Raw genomic sequence first — 19,635 nt, forward strand, 5'->3', positions numbered from 1 at the left:
AAAACTGACACAGCAAGAGAAAGTCCACAGCAACATAACACAAGGACTGGTATAAAGTCCTGACTGATTCACCATTTTTGCTAGTAATCCAAAGGAAGACAGAGAAAGCATATTTATCAAATTAGTAGATGATGTAAGACTGAGAGAAAAGTACTGAATCAAAGTTCAAAAAGGCACCGAGAGGGAGGAGCCAGGAACTGCAACTGACACTGTTAAGATCACATTTAATAGAAACAAATACAAACCTGTTTTTTTTTAAAAATTTTTTTTAATGTTTATTTATTCTTAAGACAGAGACAGAGTGTGAACGGGGGAGGGGCAGAGAGAGAGGGAGACACAGAATCTGAAACAGGCTCCAGGCTCTGAGCTGTCAGCACGGAGCCCGACACGGGGCTCGAACCCATGAACTGTGAGATCGTGACCTGAGCTGAAGTCGGACGCTCAACCGACTGAGCCACCCGGGTGCCCCAGACCTGTTTTGGTTTTTAAAGATTCAAGTGTACAAGTAAGTATAGAACAGTAGTCTTGGTTTCTTAATTAACTATCCAGGAATTTGAAGTGACTGCAAACTGAAGAGTGGCTTCAGAAAAAGCTGCTGAAATCTCATGCTGAATCAACACTATCCAAACCACCATTGTGCTACATACTGGACAGCTCCCATCTGGAGTTTTTAACTGTGTTCTGGCCCCCCAAAATCAAAAGGGAAGATGAGAAAAATTGTCAAGGATTTGGAAACCAGGATCAGTAAAAGGAATCTCAAGGAAGGAAATCTGGCCTGAGAAGAAAGATTTAGGAAAGGAAAATGGCAATTTATCTTCAAATAGTTGGAGGACCATCACAAGAGGTACGTTAGACTTATTCCATGGAGATTCAGAGGTAGAACCAGGACCAATGGGAGGAAATAACAGGAAGGGAACAATAACAGGAACTTATCAGTGATGGATTAGGCCATCTTGTCAGACAGTGTGACCTGTCATCTGCAGTATTCAAGCAGAGGCCGAACTGCTACTTCTCAGAAGTCCTTCATTCGATAAAAAGTGAAGTTCTTTAAAATGCTGTGATAAACCACTGAGACATGGGATTGCGGACTTCCCAGGAAGCTGGGAAAATGGACTATCAGACAGATGTGTTTGTAAGTCACAGACCAACTGTGTTCCATCCAGTTCCATCCATTCACTGTGTTCCATCCAGTTCTGGGTTAGCAAATGAGTTTAACGTCACCACAGTCTCTCCTCAAGGGTCACAAGGGCTAGCTCTCAGTTCCTAAACTCCTTGCTCTTTCTTTTCTTCTCAGTTCCACCTAAACATTGAGGCTTATTAGGACAATGAGCTACTAGTTGGTGAACTCCCCAGAGTAGAGACCCCTTCATCTCTGTGTCCATCTTGGCACTGCCCCTGGCACCACAGCCACCATGGTTCGCTGCTTAGGGTGGGCGCTCAAAACATGTCTGCTGACTACCGACTGAGAACTGTAGAAACTGAGAAACTGTAGAAACTGGCAATCAGCTGCTCAACAATATCATGAGAACTCCAGTGCTCCATCGGCTTCTGAGTTCTGACCCACCAATAAGAGACACCCCTTCCACCACTACCAGCTCTACTCTGGCTTACCATTACTGATTTCGGGGAGGTCAAACTTAGTGAAGTCCCACCACTGGAGCCGGTAGGTGGTGTTGGCAATGTTACTGGCCACAGCAGACTGTCCATCACCAATCACTGCCCCTGGTTGGGGGAGAAGACAAAGAAAGCACATTATAGTCTTTATCCACGTTTCCTCTGTAAACATAAAACAACATGTACTGCGATTAGCAGGAGAGGGGGAAGAGGAAGAACCATCTGCTAAATCCACATCTCAAAGAGAAACCAGACATGCCTCTCAGGAACAATTCTACTGGAAACATAATCCCATTAATCAGCTCCTCCCATGATTATTTAACATTTCCTTGGTGCCAACAATGTGGCAGGTAACATATATGTCCTGTCTGGTAGGCTCTCAGTGTAAAGAGAAAGATAAATTTTCATAAAATTGAGGGGCGGGGGCAGTGAAAAACAGGAGGACAACATTAACACAGAAAGGACCTACAGAAAAGCATTTCATTCCTGGATGTCTTTGTAGTAAGCAGAGCTATTTGGGAAAAGTGTCTCCTCCTTTGCACATGACCTTTTCCCTAACAAAACATCACAAAAGGAAGCTTCCTCCAGGGAAGAGGCAGCCAGTATACAGCTGATTAGATACATAGAGACGGTAAAGAACAAATGAGGTCATATTTGCTAATTTCTTCTGGACCCCTGGCATGTAACGACAGCAGAAATTTATAAGCCTAGCTTTTCAGTATCAGAATATTTTTATTAGGGCAATATTTTATAAACCCCTCCTCTCCCCACCCCATGAGAACTTCCTTGAATCCGAATTCACTTGAAACATCTCACGGTTTAACTTTCCCTGAGATATACACTTCTGTATGACATTTTTTTTCCTTTGGAAACCAATTAAATGAAAAATGGATTTTTTTTTAACAGGGTGACACTTTAATTTGCAGTTGTATTTCATTTACATGAACATGTCATTTCCTCCTCCTCCTTCTGAGGTGCATTTCATACACAACCACCCTTTTGATCAGACAAGCCAAACCCTCTTGGGAGAATAGAACACTGTTGCATGCTAGACAACCTAAATGGTATTCTCTGCTGCAAATCACCTCCTACTTTAAGAAAATGAACTGGTTAGAGCTTACTAGCCTTGGAACAACAGACTATTTTATACCTAGATTCTTCAGTTTCACCACCTTCCTCCTCAGCATATCCCTGGCAAAACGGTTTTGTCACCTGTACTTTTGTCTTCCTTTTGGTGAGCTGCATTGATTGGTCTGTCTGCCGTTCCTGGTCTTTTCCCGTCTTTCCCCAAATGGTCAAGAGGCTGTTCAGAGAAAATGTCCTCCATACAAGCCAGAAAAGTACCGTTCTCACTCTTCTCCAGTTGCAGCAAGCCACTACATAAGAAGACTCTTTTCAACACTAGTTTACTGATAGTGTCCTTGTCCCAGTTTCAATTTGTAAAGAAAGGTAAAAATAACAGTTCATTTCCAAGATGATAATATTGCTAGATTATGTATTCGCAACATGGGCAATATTGCCCCCGTGGGGGTGAAAATTGGTTCATGGGGAAATCTTAGTGCAATCACTAGCTTGCCTCCAAAATACTGCAGTGCGTGACAGATATACAGCATATCTGTAATATTAAAATTTCACGGGAGGGGGGATGATTGGAAAAAAATGTCTGCAAGGGCTCCGAAATACTGTTCTAGATAAACCAATACCCCCACAACAAAATTCTCTAAAATCTTACAAAGACATAGATCCAAATGGTCATGATCTCCCGGAAGGCCTGAGAAAGATAGCATTGGCAGTGCTGACAGTGAGCTTACTGACCTCAAACCCCTACTGAGGGCCCTGTGGCATATCACTCAAATAAGGTAAATCTATGTTCCTCATAATTTTAACCTTTATAGAATATCCTATAATAATTACACCTGACTCAGGAACTTTGCTGAACTTCTCTGGGTTTTGAAGGGGGTGATCTACGTATTGGACTTTAAAAAAAAAAAAAAATATATATATATATATATATATATATATATTTTTTTTTTTTTGAGAGAGAAAGTGCATGCAAGCAGGGGAGAGGGGCAGAGAGAGATGGGGGACAGAGGATCCAAAGCAGGCTCTGCAATGACAGCAGAGAACCCAATGGGAGGCTCAAACTCATGAACTGTGAGATCATAACCTGGGCTAAATTCGGACACTTAACCAATTAAGCCACTCAGGTGCCCCTACTGGATTTTCTTAATAGGAACTTTCTTGATTTTGCTAGGCCCCCTTGATAATGAAAATAACTTTTAAGTTCTAAGGTCTACCACTTCCCTGGAAAGAATTACTCAGTTTCACTCTAATCCAGGCTCAACATCACTAAGCTTATGAATTGTTCCCTGGTTTGCTTATCTAGATGGCTGACATTGCCCTCCAACCACTAGTCTCTCTCACACCATTGTAGTTATCATGTCCTCCAAATTTTTTTTTAATGGAGCAAGCAAGCCTAGCTAAGAGAGTCTTTCTCTCTCTATTTTTTTTTTTTAATGATTATTTGTTTTGTGTGTGTGAGAAAGTGAGAGAGAGCAGGGAGAGGAGCATCGGGGAAGACAGAGAATCCCAAGCAGGCTCTGTGCTGCCAGTGCAGAACCTGACTGGGGCTTGATCTCACAACTGTATCATGGCCTGAGGCGAAATCAAGAGTCAGACGCTCAACCTACTGAGCTACCCAGGGGCCTCTGTCCTCCAACTTTTAATACAAAAGCATAAAACACAAAATAATAGAAGGTAAATTGATTTCTCAATAGATGGTGAATGGAATGTTAGTTGCTAATAGCAAGAGAGTAGAAAATAAACTGAAGGATAGAAAATAAACTGAAGAAACAGACTCCGTGGGGCACCTGGGTGGCGCAGTCGGTTAAGCGGCCGACTTCAGCCAGGTCACGATCTCGCGGTCCGTGAGTTCGAGCCCCGCGTCAGGCTCTGGGCTGATGGCTCAGAGCCTGGAGCCTGTTTCTGATTCTGTGTCTCCCTCTCTCTCTGCCCCTCCCCCATTCGTGCTCTGTCTCTCTCTGTCCCAAAAATAAATAAACGTTGAAAAAAAAAATTTTTTTTTAAAAAAAAAAGAAACAGACTCTGTATTCTAGGAGCTTAAAATCTGGGGGAGAGGATGGGAGCTACAATTAGGAAAACAGTTAAGGAAAATATCAGATGCAGGGAGTCTGGGTGGCTCAGTTGGTTAAATGTCTGACTTCAGCTCAGGTCATGATCTCGTGGTTTGTGAGTTCAAGCCCCACGTCGGCCTCTATGCTGACGGCTCAGAGCCTGGAGCCTGCTTCAGATTCTGTGTCTCCCTCTCTTCTCTGCCCCTCCCCCACTTGTGCACACACACACACACACACTCTCTCTCTCTCAAAAATACATAAACATTTAAAAAAGCATTAAAGGGGGCGCCTGGGTGGCTCAGTAGGTTGGGCGTCGACTTCGGCTCAGGTCATGATCTCGCGGTCCGTTGAGTTTGAGCCCCGCGTCGGGCTCTGTGCTGACGGCTCAGAGCCTGGAGCCTGTTTCAGATTCTGTGTCTCCCTCTCTCTCTGACCCTCCCCGTTCATGCTCTGTCTCTGTCTCAAAAATAAATAAACGTTAAAAAAAATTTTAAAAAAAGCATTAAAAAAAATAAATAAACGTGAAAGGAAGGAAGGGAGGGAGGGAGGGAGGGAGGGAGAGAAGGAGGGAGGGAGGGAGAGAAGGAGGGAGGGAGGGAGGAAGGAAGGAAAAACCAGAGGCTTTAAGAGTGCTGTGGATCTGCAACTGGGAACATAATGATTAAGACTCCAACCCCTGGCTCCAGAAGCTACTGTACAGTCGACGCCTCCAGAAATGTCTTCTGGAGAACAGCTGTGCAATATAATAAACATGTATGGTAGCACTGTGTGGAAGAGACTGGGGAGGTGTTCTCAGCCAATGGTGCCAGAGCGCTTAGGAGAAATGGAGCCTGGCACCAGGGAGTCGATTTTCAGTGCCATGTAAACATAGATTAGGAGGAAAAGATGCCAGCAACAGATTAGCGTATTGTCACCAGGTTCTCTTTTGCAAGAGCTGCAAGCCAGCTGAGCCTGTCTCTCGGAAACATCAGGAAGAAAAAGTATCACCCTATTAAAAAGCCCCAACCATTTAGTAGGCCTCTGGCCACTAAGCTTAAGGTATAGGAAATGTGCCAGAATGAGTTAATGGGCTGAGCTCCGAAGTATTTACATAGGAGGCACTTAGCCTCAGAAGCTAAATCCTGAGAGACTGCGGAGAGATTTCTGAGGCCTCGAGGTTTTCTCAGTAATAACAGGATAGACAAGCTAGACTGAGGGTTTCTCAGCCTCCACTACTGATATTTTGGGCCAGATAATTCTTTGTTTAGGGGGTGTGGTGGGTCTTGGGCTTTGTAAGGTGTTTGGCACTATTGCTGGCTTCTGCCCACTACCCCCTCACCCAGTTGTGAGAGCCAAAATTGTCTCCAGACATTGCCAAATGTTCCCTGGGACCAAAATCATCCCTGGTCAGAAACTGCCAAGCTAAATAAATATAGCCTACATTTTTAACTCCAAAATAGGTGCTCTCAGGAAGCACCACTATTAGAATGTCCACTGCTAAAGTCACCAGAACTGTTAGTGATACTGATTTTGGAAAGAAACTAATCAAAGGCATAGCATTATACACATATTCCCTTAGCAAACTTAGTTTCCCACTTCTGTCATGGATGAAAGACTAGCTTGAACTGGGATATTATGGCTTGTAGTTTGTTTGTTTTTTGTATGGCGTCCGAGAATACAGGTTTCAGAATCAGATGGACCGGATTTTGATACTGCCTGCTAGCATCTACTGCAGTATGACTATGTGTCTCTCTGAACCTCAGTTGTCTTACCTGTAAAACAGGTATAATGATAATGCTGACAATTTATAGGGTCATTGAGAGAACTTACTGAACCAGTAAATGTAAAGCAATGGCAAGTAGTAAGTGTCTAACAAATGGCTACCATTAAAATTATTTTAGGGGCGCCTGGGTGGCTCAGTCGGTTAAGCGCCTGACTTCAGCTCAGATCATGATCTCGTGGTTAGTGAGTTTGAGCCCCGTATCGGGCTCTGTGCTGACAGCTCAGAGCACAGAGCCTGCTTCAGCTTCTGTGTCTCCTTCCCTCTCTGCCCCTGCCCTGCTCATGCTCTGTCTCTCTCTCAAAAATAAATAAACATTTTTTTAAAAAATTAAAAAAATAAAATAAAATAATTTTAAACATTTATTCCACTCTCTATATGCTTTTTCTCTACAGGTATAGCTCTATAATCAACAAGTCAAAGATACAGGTCCTTTTGTAAGAGACTAGTCCAAACTATGTGCCAGGGCCAAGAGACAGAAGCATTTAACTTTAGAATTAAGGTCAAATGCCAAGCCCCTAGACTCTGTAGTAACTTTCTCCTTGAAAAACAGCCTAGGCCAAGACAGTCACATTCTGGGCCACAAAACCCACTGTAACACATTTAAAAGAACAGAAATCATACAAAGTATGCTGTCAGACCACAGGGAATTAAACTAGAAATTAGTAGCAAAAAGATAACTGGAAAATCCCCAAATATTTGGAGATTAAGCAACACACTTTAAATAACACATGGCTCAAAGAAGACATCTCAAGAGAAATTTTAAAATATTTTGAACTAAATGAAGATGAAAATACAACTTATTAAAATTTGTTAGATGCAACAAAAGCAGTGCTTAGAGGGAAATGTACTGCACTGAAATGTATACATTAAAAGAGAAGAAAAAAGGGGCACCTGGGTGGCTCAGTTGGTTGAGTGTCCAACTCTTGGTTTCAGCTCAGCTCATGATCTTGTGGTTAGTGGGTTTGAGCCCATGTTGGGTTCTGCGCTGATGGCACAGAGCCTGCTTGGGAATCACTCTCATTCTCTCTCTCTCTCCCCCCGCCCCCCACTCTCTCTCTCCCCCTCTGTGCACTTTCCCCTTCTCCCCTGTTTGTGCACTCTCACTCTCAAAAATAAATAAATAGTTTTTAAAAAAGAATCTTCTTGGGGCGCCTGGGTGGCGCAGTCGGTTAAGCGTCCGACTTCAGCCAGGTCACGATCTCGCGGTCCGTGAGTTCAAGCCCCGCGTCAGGCTCTGGGCTGATGGCTCAGAGCCTGGAGCCTGTTTCCGATTCTGTGTCTCCCTCTCTCTCTGCCCCTCGCCCGTTCATGCTCTGTCTCTCTCTGTCCCAAAAATAAATAAAAAATGTTGAAAAAAAAATTTAAAAAAAAAAAAAAAGAATCTTCTTTGGGAAGACAAAAGAAGATCTAAAATCAATAATTTAAGCTTCCACCTTAGGAAATAAGAAAAGAAGAGCAAATGAAATCCAATGTAAGAAAAAAAAAATTAGAGAAGCAATCAATGAAACTAAAAATAAGAAATCAATAGAAAAAAATAAAACCAAAAGCTGGTTCTTTAGAAGGATCAATATAATTGATAAACCTTGAGCCAAGCTAACTAAAGAAGAGAGAAGACACAAATTATTAGTATCAGAAATAAAAGAGGGGCCATCACTATTGATGCATGGATACTAAAAGGATAATAAAAGACTACTATGAACAACTCAATGCCCACTAATTTGGTAATCTATTAGAAATGGACTAATTGCCTGAAAAACAGAGTCTACCAAAATTTACACAAGAAGAAATAGATAATCTGAATAGGCATATACTTACTAAGTTGAATTAATCATTAATAACCTTCTCAAACAGAAAGCACCAGACCCAAGTGGGTTCACTTGCTAAATTCTATCAAACATTTAAGGAAGAAATTACATCAAATCTACAATTTCTTACAGAAAACTTAAGTGGATCTGCTTCCAAATTTACTTTATAAGGCCAGTATTACCCTCAGCACTGAGACCAGACAAAGACAGTGAAGAAAGGAAAACTATAGACTGGTATCTCAGAGGCAAAAATCCTCAACAAAATATTAGCAAGTCAAATCCAATAATATATTTTAAAAATTATATACTATGACCAAGTGGGATTTATCCCAGCTATGCAAGCCTTGCTCAACATTTGAAAATCAATAAATACAATCCGTTATATCAGCAGGACAAAGAAGAAAAATCAAATAATCATACCAATACATACAGACAGAAAAACCTTATGACAAAACCCAACACTTACAATAAAAACTATCAGAAACTTAGGAAGAGAGAACTATCTCAGTTGGATAGAAAATGTCTACAAAAACCCTATAGCTAACATCATACTTAATGATCAGAAACTATGTGATTTCCCCCAAAGATCAGGAACAAGCAAGGATGTCTCCTCTCACTACTCCTCTTCATCACTGTACTAGAAATCCTAGCTAATACAATAAGATAAGAAAGCAAATAAGACGTATATACCATCAGAGAGGAAGAAACAAAACTGTCTTTGTTTACAGATGACATGATTGTCTATTACAAATGCCAAAGAATAATAAAAGTAACTCCTGGAACTATTAAACAATTATATCAAGGTTGCAGGATACAAGGTTAATACAGAAAAAGTCAATTGCTGGGGCACCTGGGTAGCTCAATCACTTAAGCATCCAACTTGAGCTCAGGTCATGATCTCACAGCCTGTGGATTCGAGTCCTGCATCAGGCTCTGTGCTAATAGCTCAGAGCCTGAAGCCTGTTTCAAATTCTGTCTTCCTCTCTCTCTGCCCCTTCCCTGCTCACACTCTGCCTCTCCCCCGCACCCCCCTCAAAAATAAATAAATGTTAAAAAAAAAAAAAAAGTCAATTGCTTTCTTATATACCAGCAGTGAACAAATGAGTAACTGGAATTGGAATTACAAATTAAATACAGGGGTGCCTGGGTGGCTCAGTTGGTCAAGCGTCCAACTTCAGCTCAGGTCATGATCTCACAGTTCTTGGGTTCGAGCCCTGCATTGGGCTCTGTGCTGATAGCTCAGAGCCTGGAGCCTGCTTTGGATTTTGTGTCTCCCTCTCTCTGCCCCTCCCCTGCTCATGCTGTGTCTGTCTCTCTCTCTCTCTCAAAAATAAATAATAAACATTAAAAATATTGAAAAAAAAAAGAAATAAAAAATACAATACCATTTACATCAGATGAAAAAAATTTTAGATATAAATCTAACAAAATATGTACAAGATCTATAGGATGAAAACTACAAAACTGCAATGAAAGCAATCACAAAAGATCTAAAATAAATATTGGAGAGATATTTCGTGTTCATGGATAGGAAGACTTAATTCTGTTAAGATGTCAATTCTTCCCAAATGGATCTATAGATTCAATGCAATCCCAATCAAAATCCCAGAACACTCCTTTATGAATACTGAAAAATTCTAAAGGTTATCTGGAATGGCAGAAGATCGAGAATAGCCAAGAACAAAATTGGAGGACTGATGCTATCTGACTTGAAGACTTACTAAAAAGCTACAGTGATGAACATGGTGTGGCTACTGGTGAAAGAACAGACAGATAGATCAATGGAGCAGAAGAAAGAGTCCAGAAATAAACCCTAAGTCAACTGATCTTTGACAAAAGCACAACAGCAATTCAATATAGTCTTTTCAATAAATGATGCTGAAATAACTGGACATCCACATGCAAAAATATGAATCTAGGTATAAATTTTGTACTTTTCACAAAAATTAACTCAAATGGGATCAAAGACCTAGATGTAAAACAGAAAACTGTAACATCCCTAGGAGATAATGTAAGAGAAAATGTAGGTGACCTTGGGTTTGGCAAAGACTTTTCCACCAAAAGTGCAATCCATGAAAAACAAAAATGACAAAGTTGACTTCATTAAAATTTAAAAGTTCTGCTCTGTGAAAGACAGTATTAAGAAAGAATGAAAAGACAAGCCACAGACTAGTAGAAAATCTTTGCAAAACATTTATCCAATAAAGGACTAGTATCCAAAATTTACAAAGAACTTTTATTTTTTAATATTTTCTTTAAAAGATTATCGTGCTCACTCCGGCAGCACATATACTAAAATTGGAACGATACAGAGATTAGCATGGCCCCTGCGCAAGGATGACACGCAAATTCGTGAAGCGTTCCATATTTTGAGAGGCCAGGAGGAAGAAAAAAAAAAAAGAAAGAAAAAGAAAGAAAAAGAAAAAAAAAAGATTATCTATTGGGGCGCCTGGGTGGCTCACTCAGTTGAGTGATTTCGGTTCAGGTCATGATCTCATGGTTCTTGAGCTCGGGCCCCGCAGTGGGCTGTGTGTGCCCAGTGAAGAACCTGCTTGGGATCCTCTCTCTCTGCCTCTCCCTTGTTAGCTTGCTCTCTCTCAAAATAAATAAACTTAAAAACAATTAAAAAAATAAAAGTATCACATTCTTAAAAAAAAATAAAAGCTTATCTATTTCTTTTAAGAGAGGAGGAGGGTGAGCAGGGAAGGGGCAGAGAGGGAGAGAGGGAGAGAGAGAGAGAGAGGGAGAGAGGGAGAGGGAAAGAGGGAGAGAGGGAGAGAGGGAGAGAGGGAGAGAGGGAGAGAGGGAGCTAGGGAGAGAGAGAAAGAGAGAGAGAGAGAAAGAGAGAGTCCCAAGCAGGCTCTGCCCTGTCAGCACACAGCCCAACTCAGGGCTTTATCCCACAAACTGCGAGATGATGAGCCAAAACCAAGAGTCAGATGCTTAACCGACTGAGCCACCTAGGCACCCACAAAGATCCTTCAAAACTCAACAACAACAACAAAACCTGATTTGAAAACTGGCAAAAAAAATCTGAACAGACACCTCACCAAAGAAGATACAAAGAAATAAGCGTATGAAAAGATGCTCAAACATTATTTCTCCTTAGGGAACTGCAAAATAAAATAACAATGAGAAACTACTACACACTTACCACAATGGCTAAAATGTAAAATACTGATAACACCAAATGGTGAAAAGGCTACAAAACAACAGGAACTCTCATTCCCTGCTGGTGGGGATGCAAAATGGTACAGCTACTTTGGAAGACAGTTTGGCAGTTTCTTTGCAAAACTGAACATACTCTTAGCCATATGATCCAGCAATCATGCTCCTTGGTATTTACTCAAATCAGTTGAAAGCAAATGTCACACAAAAACCTACACACAGATGTTTATAGCAGCTTTATTCATAACTGCCACAACTTGGAAGCAACCACAATGTCCTTTAACAGGAAAATGAATAAACTATGGTACAACCATACAATGGAATATTACTCAACTCTAAAAAGAAATAAACTATCAATCCATGAAAAGACATAGAGCAAATTTAATTAAAAGAAGCAAAAAGCTACATATGTTGTGATTCTAACTATGTTTTATTCTGGAAAAGCCAAAACTATGGACACAGCAAAAAGATCAGGGATTGCCAGCAGTTTAGGGGAGAGAGGGAGGTATAGTTGTAGCACCAAGGAGATTTTGGAGCCAGTGAAACTATTTTTGTATAATACTATGATGGTAGATACATGTCATCATACATTTGCCCAAACTCATAGAACTTAACATTAAAAGTGAAACTTGGGGCGCCTGGGTGGTGCAGTCGGTTAAGGGTCCGACTTCAGCCAGGTCACGATCTCGCGGTCCGTGAGTTCGAGCCCCGCGTCGGGCTCTGGGCTGACGGCTCAGAGCCTGGAGCCTGTTTCCGATTCTGTGTCTCCCTCTCTCTCTGCCCCTCCCCCGTTCATGCTCTGTCTCTCTCTGTCCCAAAAATAAATAAAAAAAAAAACGTTGAAAAAAAAAAGTGAAACTTAATGTAAACTATGGGCTTTGGATGATAATGATGTGTCAGCGTTGGTTCATAGTTACATGTAACAAGCGTACTGCTCTGGTGAAGGATGATGATGGTGAGGGGGGTCTATGGGAGGCTATGGGGACTCTGTGTACTTTCCATTTGATTTTCCTTTTAAACCTAAGACTGCTCAAAAAAAAAAAAAAAGACTATTAATTGGAAAAAAAAAATTGAGCCCAAGACTCTCCCTCATACTCTAGGAGACAGTGGAAACAGCAATTGTCTATGAGGATACTGGCAGTCACGGCAGTTCACTTTCTAGCATATGACCACAGACTTCTTTCCCTGGAGCCTCAGAGCAAGAGTAAATAAGGATGATTATGACAAGAAACAAAATAAGGAGGAAAAGAACTTAAATCCAGTGATCCTGGCCAACCATCAGAGAACAGCAAAACCAAGCTGTCAAGTCTGATTCTCTGAGTCAGGTCTTCAACTTGTAGGCTGGAAGCATCGGGAATATGTCTAGGGATAAAATCTTTTGCTATTTTTTATTCTTTTAATGTTTGTTTATTTTTGAGACAGAGAGAGACAGAGAGAGAGAGAGAGACAGAGAGCATGAACAAGGGAGGGGCAGAGAGAGAGGGAGACAGAATCCAAAGGAGGCTTCAGGCTCCGAGGTGTCAGCACAGAGCGAACTTGGGGCTCGAACTCACAAACTGTGAGATCATGACCTGAGCTGAAGTTGGATGCTTAACGGACTGAGCCACCCAGGCGCCCCTAGGGATAAAATGTTAATAGTCACGACAGTTATGTGGTAGGTGAGCTCTACCAAACCTGATAGCCTGCATGATGTCTCTCCCTGCCTCTGCTTCTCTCAGACTCCTCTGTTCTGTTGCTTGGAAAGGAGAATTAGAAACCTTTTTTCAAAAACAGCTTTTAGCCTCTCTCCAAGATCTGTTCTCAGAGTAGGAAAGTGAAGAGTATGATTCAACAGTACAGTGAAAATACGGAACAATGGGAATCATTAGCAAATGTATCAGAAAAGCTAATTCGAGAAGGTAAAAAAGGGCAAGTTACAAAGAAGGAAACAATTAAATTATATTTCAGTCCTATAAAATTGTTCCATTTGAGGCTGCCTAATTCAGAATGGCCATCTCTGACTGTGATGCTGCTGGAAAGATAGAACAAAAATGGGGCTGGGGGCCAAAGACTCATCAGCCTGGATACACAATTACTATCTTTCTGCTTGGTGGTGGTATAAAGCCAAAACCAGCTTGCTAACTGGTCAGTAGAACAGAGACCAGAAACTCCACAGCAGGTCCAACTGAACAATTTATCAACTTTTCAAAGTTCTTTTTAGAAAACCAGTCACAAAAGACCACATATTGTATGATTCCATTTACACGAAATGTCTAGAATAGGCAAAGCTATAGAGACAAAAAGTAGATTAGGGGCTGCCTAGGGCGGGAAGAGACAGGGGAAGGAAAGGGGGAAGGGAGAAGTAACTGCTAATGGGTATGGGAAGGTGATAAAAAATGTTCTGAAATATACAGATAGTGGCAATGGAAGCACAACTCTGTGAATATATTAGAAAGGACTGAGCTTTATACTTTAAATAGGTGACCTATACGATATGTGAGTTATATCTCAGTAAGACCATTATTAAAAAAATACTACTCAATATTGGAGAGCCTGGGTGGCTCAGTCGGTTAAACATCCGACTTCGGCTCAGGTCATGATCTCGCAGTTCATAGGTTCAAGCCCCACATTGGGCCATGTGCTGACAGCTAGGAGCCTGAAGCCTGCTTTGGATTCTGTGTCTCCCTCTCTCTCTAACGCTCCCCCACTTATGCTCTCTCTTTCTCAAAAATAAATAGTAAACATTAAAAAAAATTTTAAACGATAGAAAATACTACTCAATATAAATTTGGTCAATTCCTTTTGGTATCCCTTTGTATTTCTTTAATAATGTCAAGTATTGGTGAGTATCTTTTTATTGATTGGCTCACTGTATTTTTTTTTTTAGCGTGTATTGCACCTACCCACATCTTAACGTGCATTTTTATGTTTGGTTGTTTTAAGTTTTTTCTTGCAGACTGTCTAAGCTCTTTGTAAATGAATAAACTGGTTTCTGTCTATGAAAAATAATTCTTCTTAGAGAAATACAACACAGGATTATTTGGACATAAACAGCATTCTTCCTCTTTAAGTATATATGGAATGGCATCCTAGGAAGAACACTTACTCTTCTGTCCAGAAAGCTTCATTCAAATGCAGTCTTTAAATGTGCTTTAAGAAGGAAATATACCTAAGCACTCTGTCATACTCACTTTGTCACCTTATCACCATTTAAAAAATCTCATCTAAGACCACAGACAATTATTCTATAGCCTGGGGGCCTGGAAAGAGTCCCCGATGGCAGATAACAAGACTTCCTCCAAGGGTAGAAGTCTCTCCTAGTTCCCATTTACCATGCTCATTTACAGTTTTGACACTGAAGAAAACGACCAAACGATATATAGTTTGTTTAAAAACAACAGCTTTATTGAGATATAATCCACATACCATACAATTCACCTACTTAAAGTATACAACACAAGGGGTGTTTAGTATATTCATACCATTGGGCAACCATTATCAAAACCAATTTTATAAGGACCATCACTACTATCTAATTTCAGGACATTTTCATCATCCCCCCCACCCCCACCTCTAGCACCTTACCCATTAGCAGTCACTCCCCTCCACTCTGCCCCACTAGCCCTAGGCCTAGCCCTAGGCAACCACTAATCTCTTTTCTGTCTCTACAGTTTTGACTTCATAGGCTGGACACTTCATCTAAATAGAATCACACAGGTAGGTGACTGTGTCTGGCTTCTTTCATTTAGCACCATGTTTATAAAGTTCATCCATGCTGTAGCATATATCAGTCATTTATTCCTTTTTTATGGCTGAAGAATGTTCCACCATATGTTTATATGCAAACTACAGGTTTGCATGAGAATAGAATAGTTTTTATTTATAGAAAACACACTGCATGAAACCCAGCAATCATAAAATTGTCTGAGGGAAACACAATGATTTCCTCTGGAGGGAAAAAGTAGGTTTTTAAGGAGGTTTTTAGGTTTTCAATTCTGAGTATATTACCTATAGCTGAAACCAAGTCTTCAATTTTCCTGAGGCTAAAATAAAAGATAGAAGTATTAGAGAACACTATTTTCTGTAAAAACCCCAAAATAAAACCAAACAGGTATTACGTAGATGTCTATAATTCTGACATAGAAAATGCTCTGAGTAAGGTATGTGGCCTATCAGATAAGGCTGTTTAATAACTGCTCTAACTGGTCACTTAAACTGATGAAGATAAATCATTATACAATATGAATTTGAAATGTATTTAACATAAACTAAACATTAAACATAAAGGGTAAATATTTTATAGATAGAGATATCAATGACTATATGTGTTCTTGGTAGGAACTGGGCCCCTAAATCAACAAAATTTTATTGTCCAATAAACTCTTTTTTTTTAATTTTTTTTTTTATTTTAAAAAAAAATTTTTTTTTTTAACATTTTATTTATTTTTGAGACAGTGAGAGACAGAGCATGAATAGGGGAGGGTCAGAGAGAGGGAGACACAGAATCCGAAACAGGCTCCAGGCTCTGAGCTGTCAGCCCAGAGCCCGACGCGGGGCTCGAACTCACAGACTGCAAGATCATGACCTGAGCCGAAGTCGGCCACTTCACCGACTGAGCCACCCAGGCGCCCCTCCAATAAACTCTTAAAGACTCTAAAAGCTCCTGCTAAGAACAAGGGTAGTAGCAGTCCACACACAAATCATGAACTTCAGGGGCAGATCCAAGAAAGAGAGGGCAATGCCTTATTGTTAAGGTCAAAGGCACTGGATGAGGCCAACAAAACAGTAAATGATAGTTTGAGAGCTCAACACAGAAATCAGCAAGGCCTGGCTGGAGTACAGAACATGTGTAGGGAAGGGAGAAGAAACAGCTATGAACTATTTCACATATCACAGCTTCATCAAAAACTGTTTCAAAACAACACTCAAACCAGAACTATGTGACTATAGCAGAGTTAAGTTTACAACATGCTGACAGAGGAAGAGATACTAATCTTATACTCATTAGGGCCAGAGCAGTGGATAGAGCCTTCCTATCCAGCGTCAGTAATACAAAGAATCTGGGATTAATGTTTTTAAAAACTGTGATGAAAAACACATGACATGAATTTACCGTCTTCACCATTTTTAAGTGGTTCAGTAGTGTTCAGTAGTTTAACCAGTTCAGCAGTGTTAAATAATATTCACACAGTTGTGAAACGGATCTCCAGAACCTTTTCATCTTGCAAATGTGAAAGTCTATACCCATCAAATAACTCCCCTTTTACCTTGCCCCAGCCCCCAGTAACCCAAATTCTACTTTGTTTCTATGAGTTTGACTACTTTGGAGACCTCATGTGAGTGGAAGTAATGGCATTAGTTTTTAACATGCTCTTGAAAGAAGAGTTGCGTAACTAGAGGCATGCACCCAAAGTTATTCGCAAAGTGTGAAATCAGGGTCATACTCAAATCTACAGGAAGCAGTTAGTTCTGATGGGAGAAGGTAACCTCTAGAGTGGGTATGGCCATTTCCCTTTAAAAAGCCATTCAGAGGGGTCAAACAGCATAGGGCTCATGCCACTAGACCTAGTGACTTTCAGAAAAGCCCAAAGTGGTGAAGTATCCATAAGGATACTTTGCTTTCTAATTCAGAGATCATCAATGATTCAATCATGTTGCTGTGAATGTACCGGTGTGAATGTACCAGGGTCACCTGGAATTCAGCAGTGTATTGCACCCTAAAACAATAAGAGTAAACTGCTCTTCACCAGGTCCTCACTCCTTCCTCCCATTATATTAAAACCCAGGATTAATCTCGACTGTTAGCAGGGTAAATGGTATCTCCCAGCTCTCTGAAGTCAAGCTAAGATGCTCCTGTGTGGGTAGATGAAGAGGCTGAGGCCCATTTTCATCACCATCCCGTAGACCTGCCCTTCTTCAAATATATATCCTAATGAAGCAATTATCTAACACTTACACTAATGATGTAATTGGGACAAGTAATTATGAAAGCAGAACATCCATTTTCAAAGAAATGAATATCGTTACCTTTCTTCCACCCACAAACATTATTTAAGACAAAAACAAATAAGCTCACAAGAACACATGCTACTGAAAGATTATCGGGAACAACATTCCAAAACCCACAGCGTTCAAGAGAGATGCAGAAAAAACCCCAACACCCCCCAAACAAAAACAGAAGTTAAACCTAACATTCACTCCCACCAGGCAGGATTTCCTCAAAGTCTCTACCTCTGACGGAAGACAAGCAGGTGCATAACAGCATTCAGAATTGCTCTACCTCTGCTTCCACATCCCCCAAACCTGCCATTGACTCCAGGATCCCACAACCTCTGTTGCTGGGAGGACACTGGCTTTGGCAGGTCCCTGAGAGAAGCCAGGAAAGAAATCGGGGAGGCTGTCATCCTTTCATTGTTGCACGACGGAGCTGCTCAAGGGAGTGCCTCAGCACCAAGAGGACAGGCACAGAGGGGGGAGGGTAGAAGGACTGAGGGAGAAAGAGGTGAGAGAGAAAGATGAACAGAGCGTATGACTGACTCAAACACTGAATGGCTCTCACCAACCACTTGTCTTAAATTGCTGAGACTCCTGCAGCTTTTACTGTTTGGTGGAAGCACAAGTGAGTAGAACTGGACCCGAGGGTCCTGGGCTTGTCAGCAGGAGGGAAACGACCTCTATTGCTGCAAAGAGGATGCAGATTTCCAAAGCCTAAAATCTGCAATGAAGGGAAATGGAAATGTGCTGAACGTGGGTTTGACTGGCAGCTTTCCTCATCTGTCGATCACAGGGTAATAAACACTGGGAGATGGCAGAAATGAAGATAAATGCTTTCAGCAGTGCTGTTCCCCACCCTCCCCTCCTCTTCCGCCCCCACTCAGCACATGACAAGAGTTAAAGCAAGAAAATAAATCAGCTTCTTAACCAACTCTTTTGTTAAAACTTTCCTTACAGGCCACCTACACGTGAATGATTGCTCTATGAGCCTACATTCTCATTAGGGAGCCCAGTTTGTAAAGGGTGAAGAGCTCCTGTCAAATCACACCTGTACATTTCAGGGTACAGCATTACCCAGCTGAGTCAGTTGGGGCCAAGGTTTAAGAAGGAGGCCAGGGCTGCTCCCAGAGGGGAAGGCGCAAACCCCTGGTGAAGCTCTATAACCCAAAGCCTGGCTCCCTCAGTTTAAAAAAGACTTTGGAGAGCTAAGGGCAGTGTGTTGTCACTGTAAGCAACCACTGCCACATTCCTGTTGAGCCAGGGACAGAAAGGCTAAGGCGAACAAAGAAGCTCCTGGAGCTTGGAGGTCAAAGGAAAAGTCAGATCAGAAAGTGAACTACGGAGCAGAACACTCAGTCTTGAGTATCAGCTTCACATTCACTTTGGAATGACAGAAACCCTGAAAAGGTTGATTATCTTACAGGTTTCCCACAAGTAGGTCCAAGGGAAATACTGTGTATTTTGGGACTTGTGACATTGAAATAAAGCATCCAGCTGACTTGGTTTTTATAACAAGACTAGGGTTTTTTAAGTAAGATGAAAAGGTCAGCAATTCCTAATGCTTGTGGCAGCTGCTTATATGAAGATGGCTGGAGTTTTGTTTAAAAACAAAAAAAAAATCCAACCTACATCCTGATTCTGCTAAAAGCGGGCCTGGCAAAAATCTTAGTAACTAGATCCTTTAAGACATTCCAGGGACGCCTGGCTGGCTCAGTTGGAGGAGCATGCAACTCTTGATCTCGGGGTCATGAGTTCGAGCCCCACACTGGGTGTAAAGATTACTTAAATAAATGTTAAAAAAAGAAAGACATTTGAAAAGACACTCTGCTCTACTGGCCCAGCCAGGCTATTTCCTTCTATATCCTGAAATGGAAAAAGATTCCAGACCTTTGTTTTAAAGTGCAGGCACCAACTAGTGGAAAGTCTGGAGCAAAAATAAGTGGGAGAGGGAGTGGTGACTGGGTCTGCTGCAAACCACAAACTGCTCAGAAGCTTAAGTCCCCAGAGCCATGCATATGCTGTGGGATCCTAGGAGATCAACATTTGTCCCATAAAGATCGTGAATTTGAAACCGTTTCTAATTAAAATCCACTGTTCAGACATTAATACCAGACACAAAGTGGAAAAGCATTATTAACGAGCCCCGCATTGAGACACAGCTAAAAGGATGTACCTAGAA

General features: G+C 41.2%; 1 protein-coding gene and 1 non-coding gene across 12 annotated transcripts in view; one reads left to right on the top strand and one right to left on the bottom strand.

The window, feature by feature from the left end:
- AMBRA1 (autophagy and beclin 1 regulator 1) overlaps nucleotides 1-19,635 on the bottom strand; it is a 179,874-nt gene that overhangs the window by 40,883 nt on the left and 119,356 nt on the right. For all 11 annotated transcript variants that reach the window (XR_006297466.1, XM_043581124.1, XM_043581122.1 and 8 more), the window contains one exon: nucleotides 1,612-1,722. Coding sequence is in view for 10 of the 11 variants with exons in the window: in XM_043581124.1 (XP_043437059.1) it covers nucleotides 1,612-1,722 (111 nt within the window). In the remaining variant the exon portion in view is untranslated. The remainder of the gene's footprint in view (nucleotides 1-1,611; nucleotides 1,723-19,635) is intronic.
- Nucleotides 10,584-10,687, top strand: LOC122484512. The gene has a single exon (XR_006297584.1). It is a non-coding gene; the product is annotated as a U6 spliceosomal RNA (small nuclear RNA).

The sequence above is a fragment of the Prionailurus bengalensis genome, chromosome D1 (genome assembly GCF_016509475.1).
Source record: "Prionailurus bengalensis isolate Pbe53 chromosome D1, Fcat_Pben_1.1_paternal_pri, whole genome shotgun sequence".
Classification (NCBI taxonomy): Eukaryota; Metazoa; Chordata; class Mammalia; order Carnivora; family Felidae; genus Prionailurus; species Prionailurus bengalensis.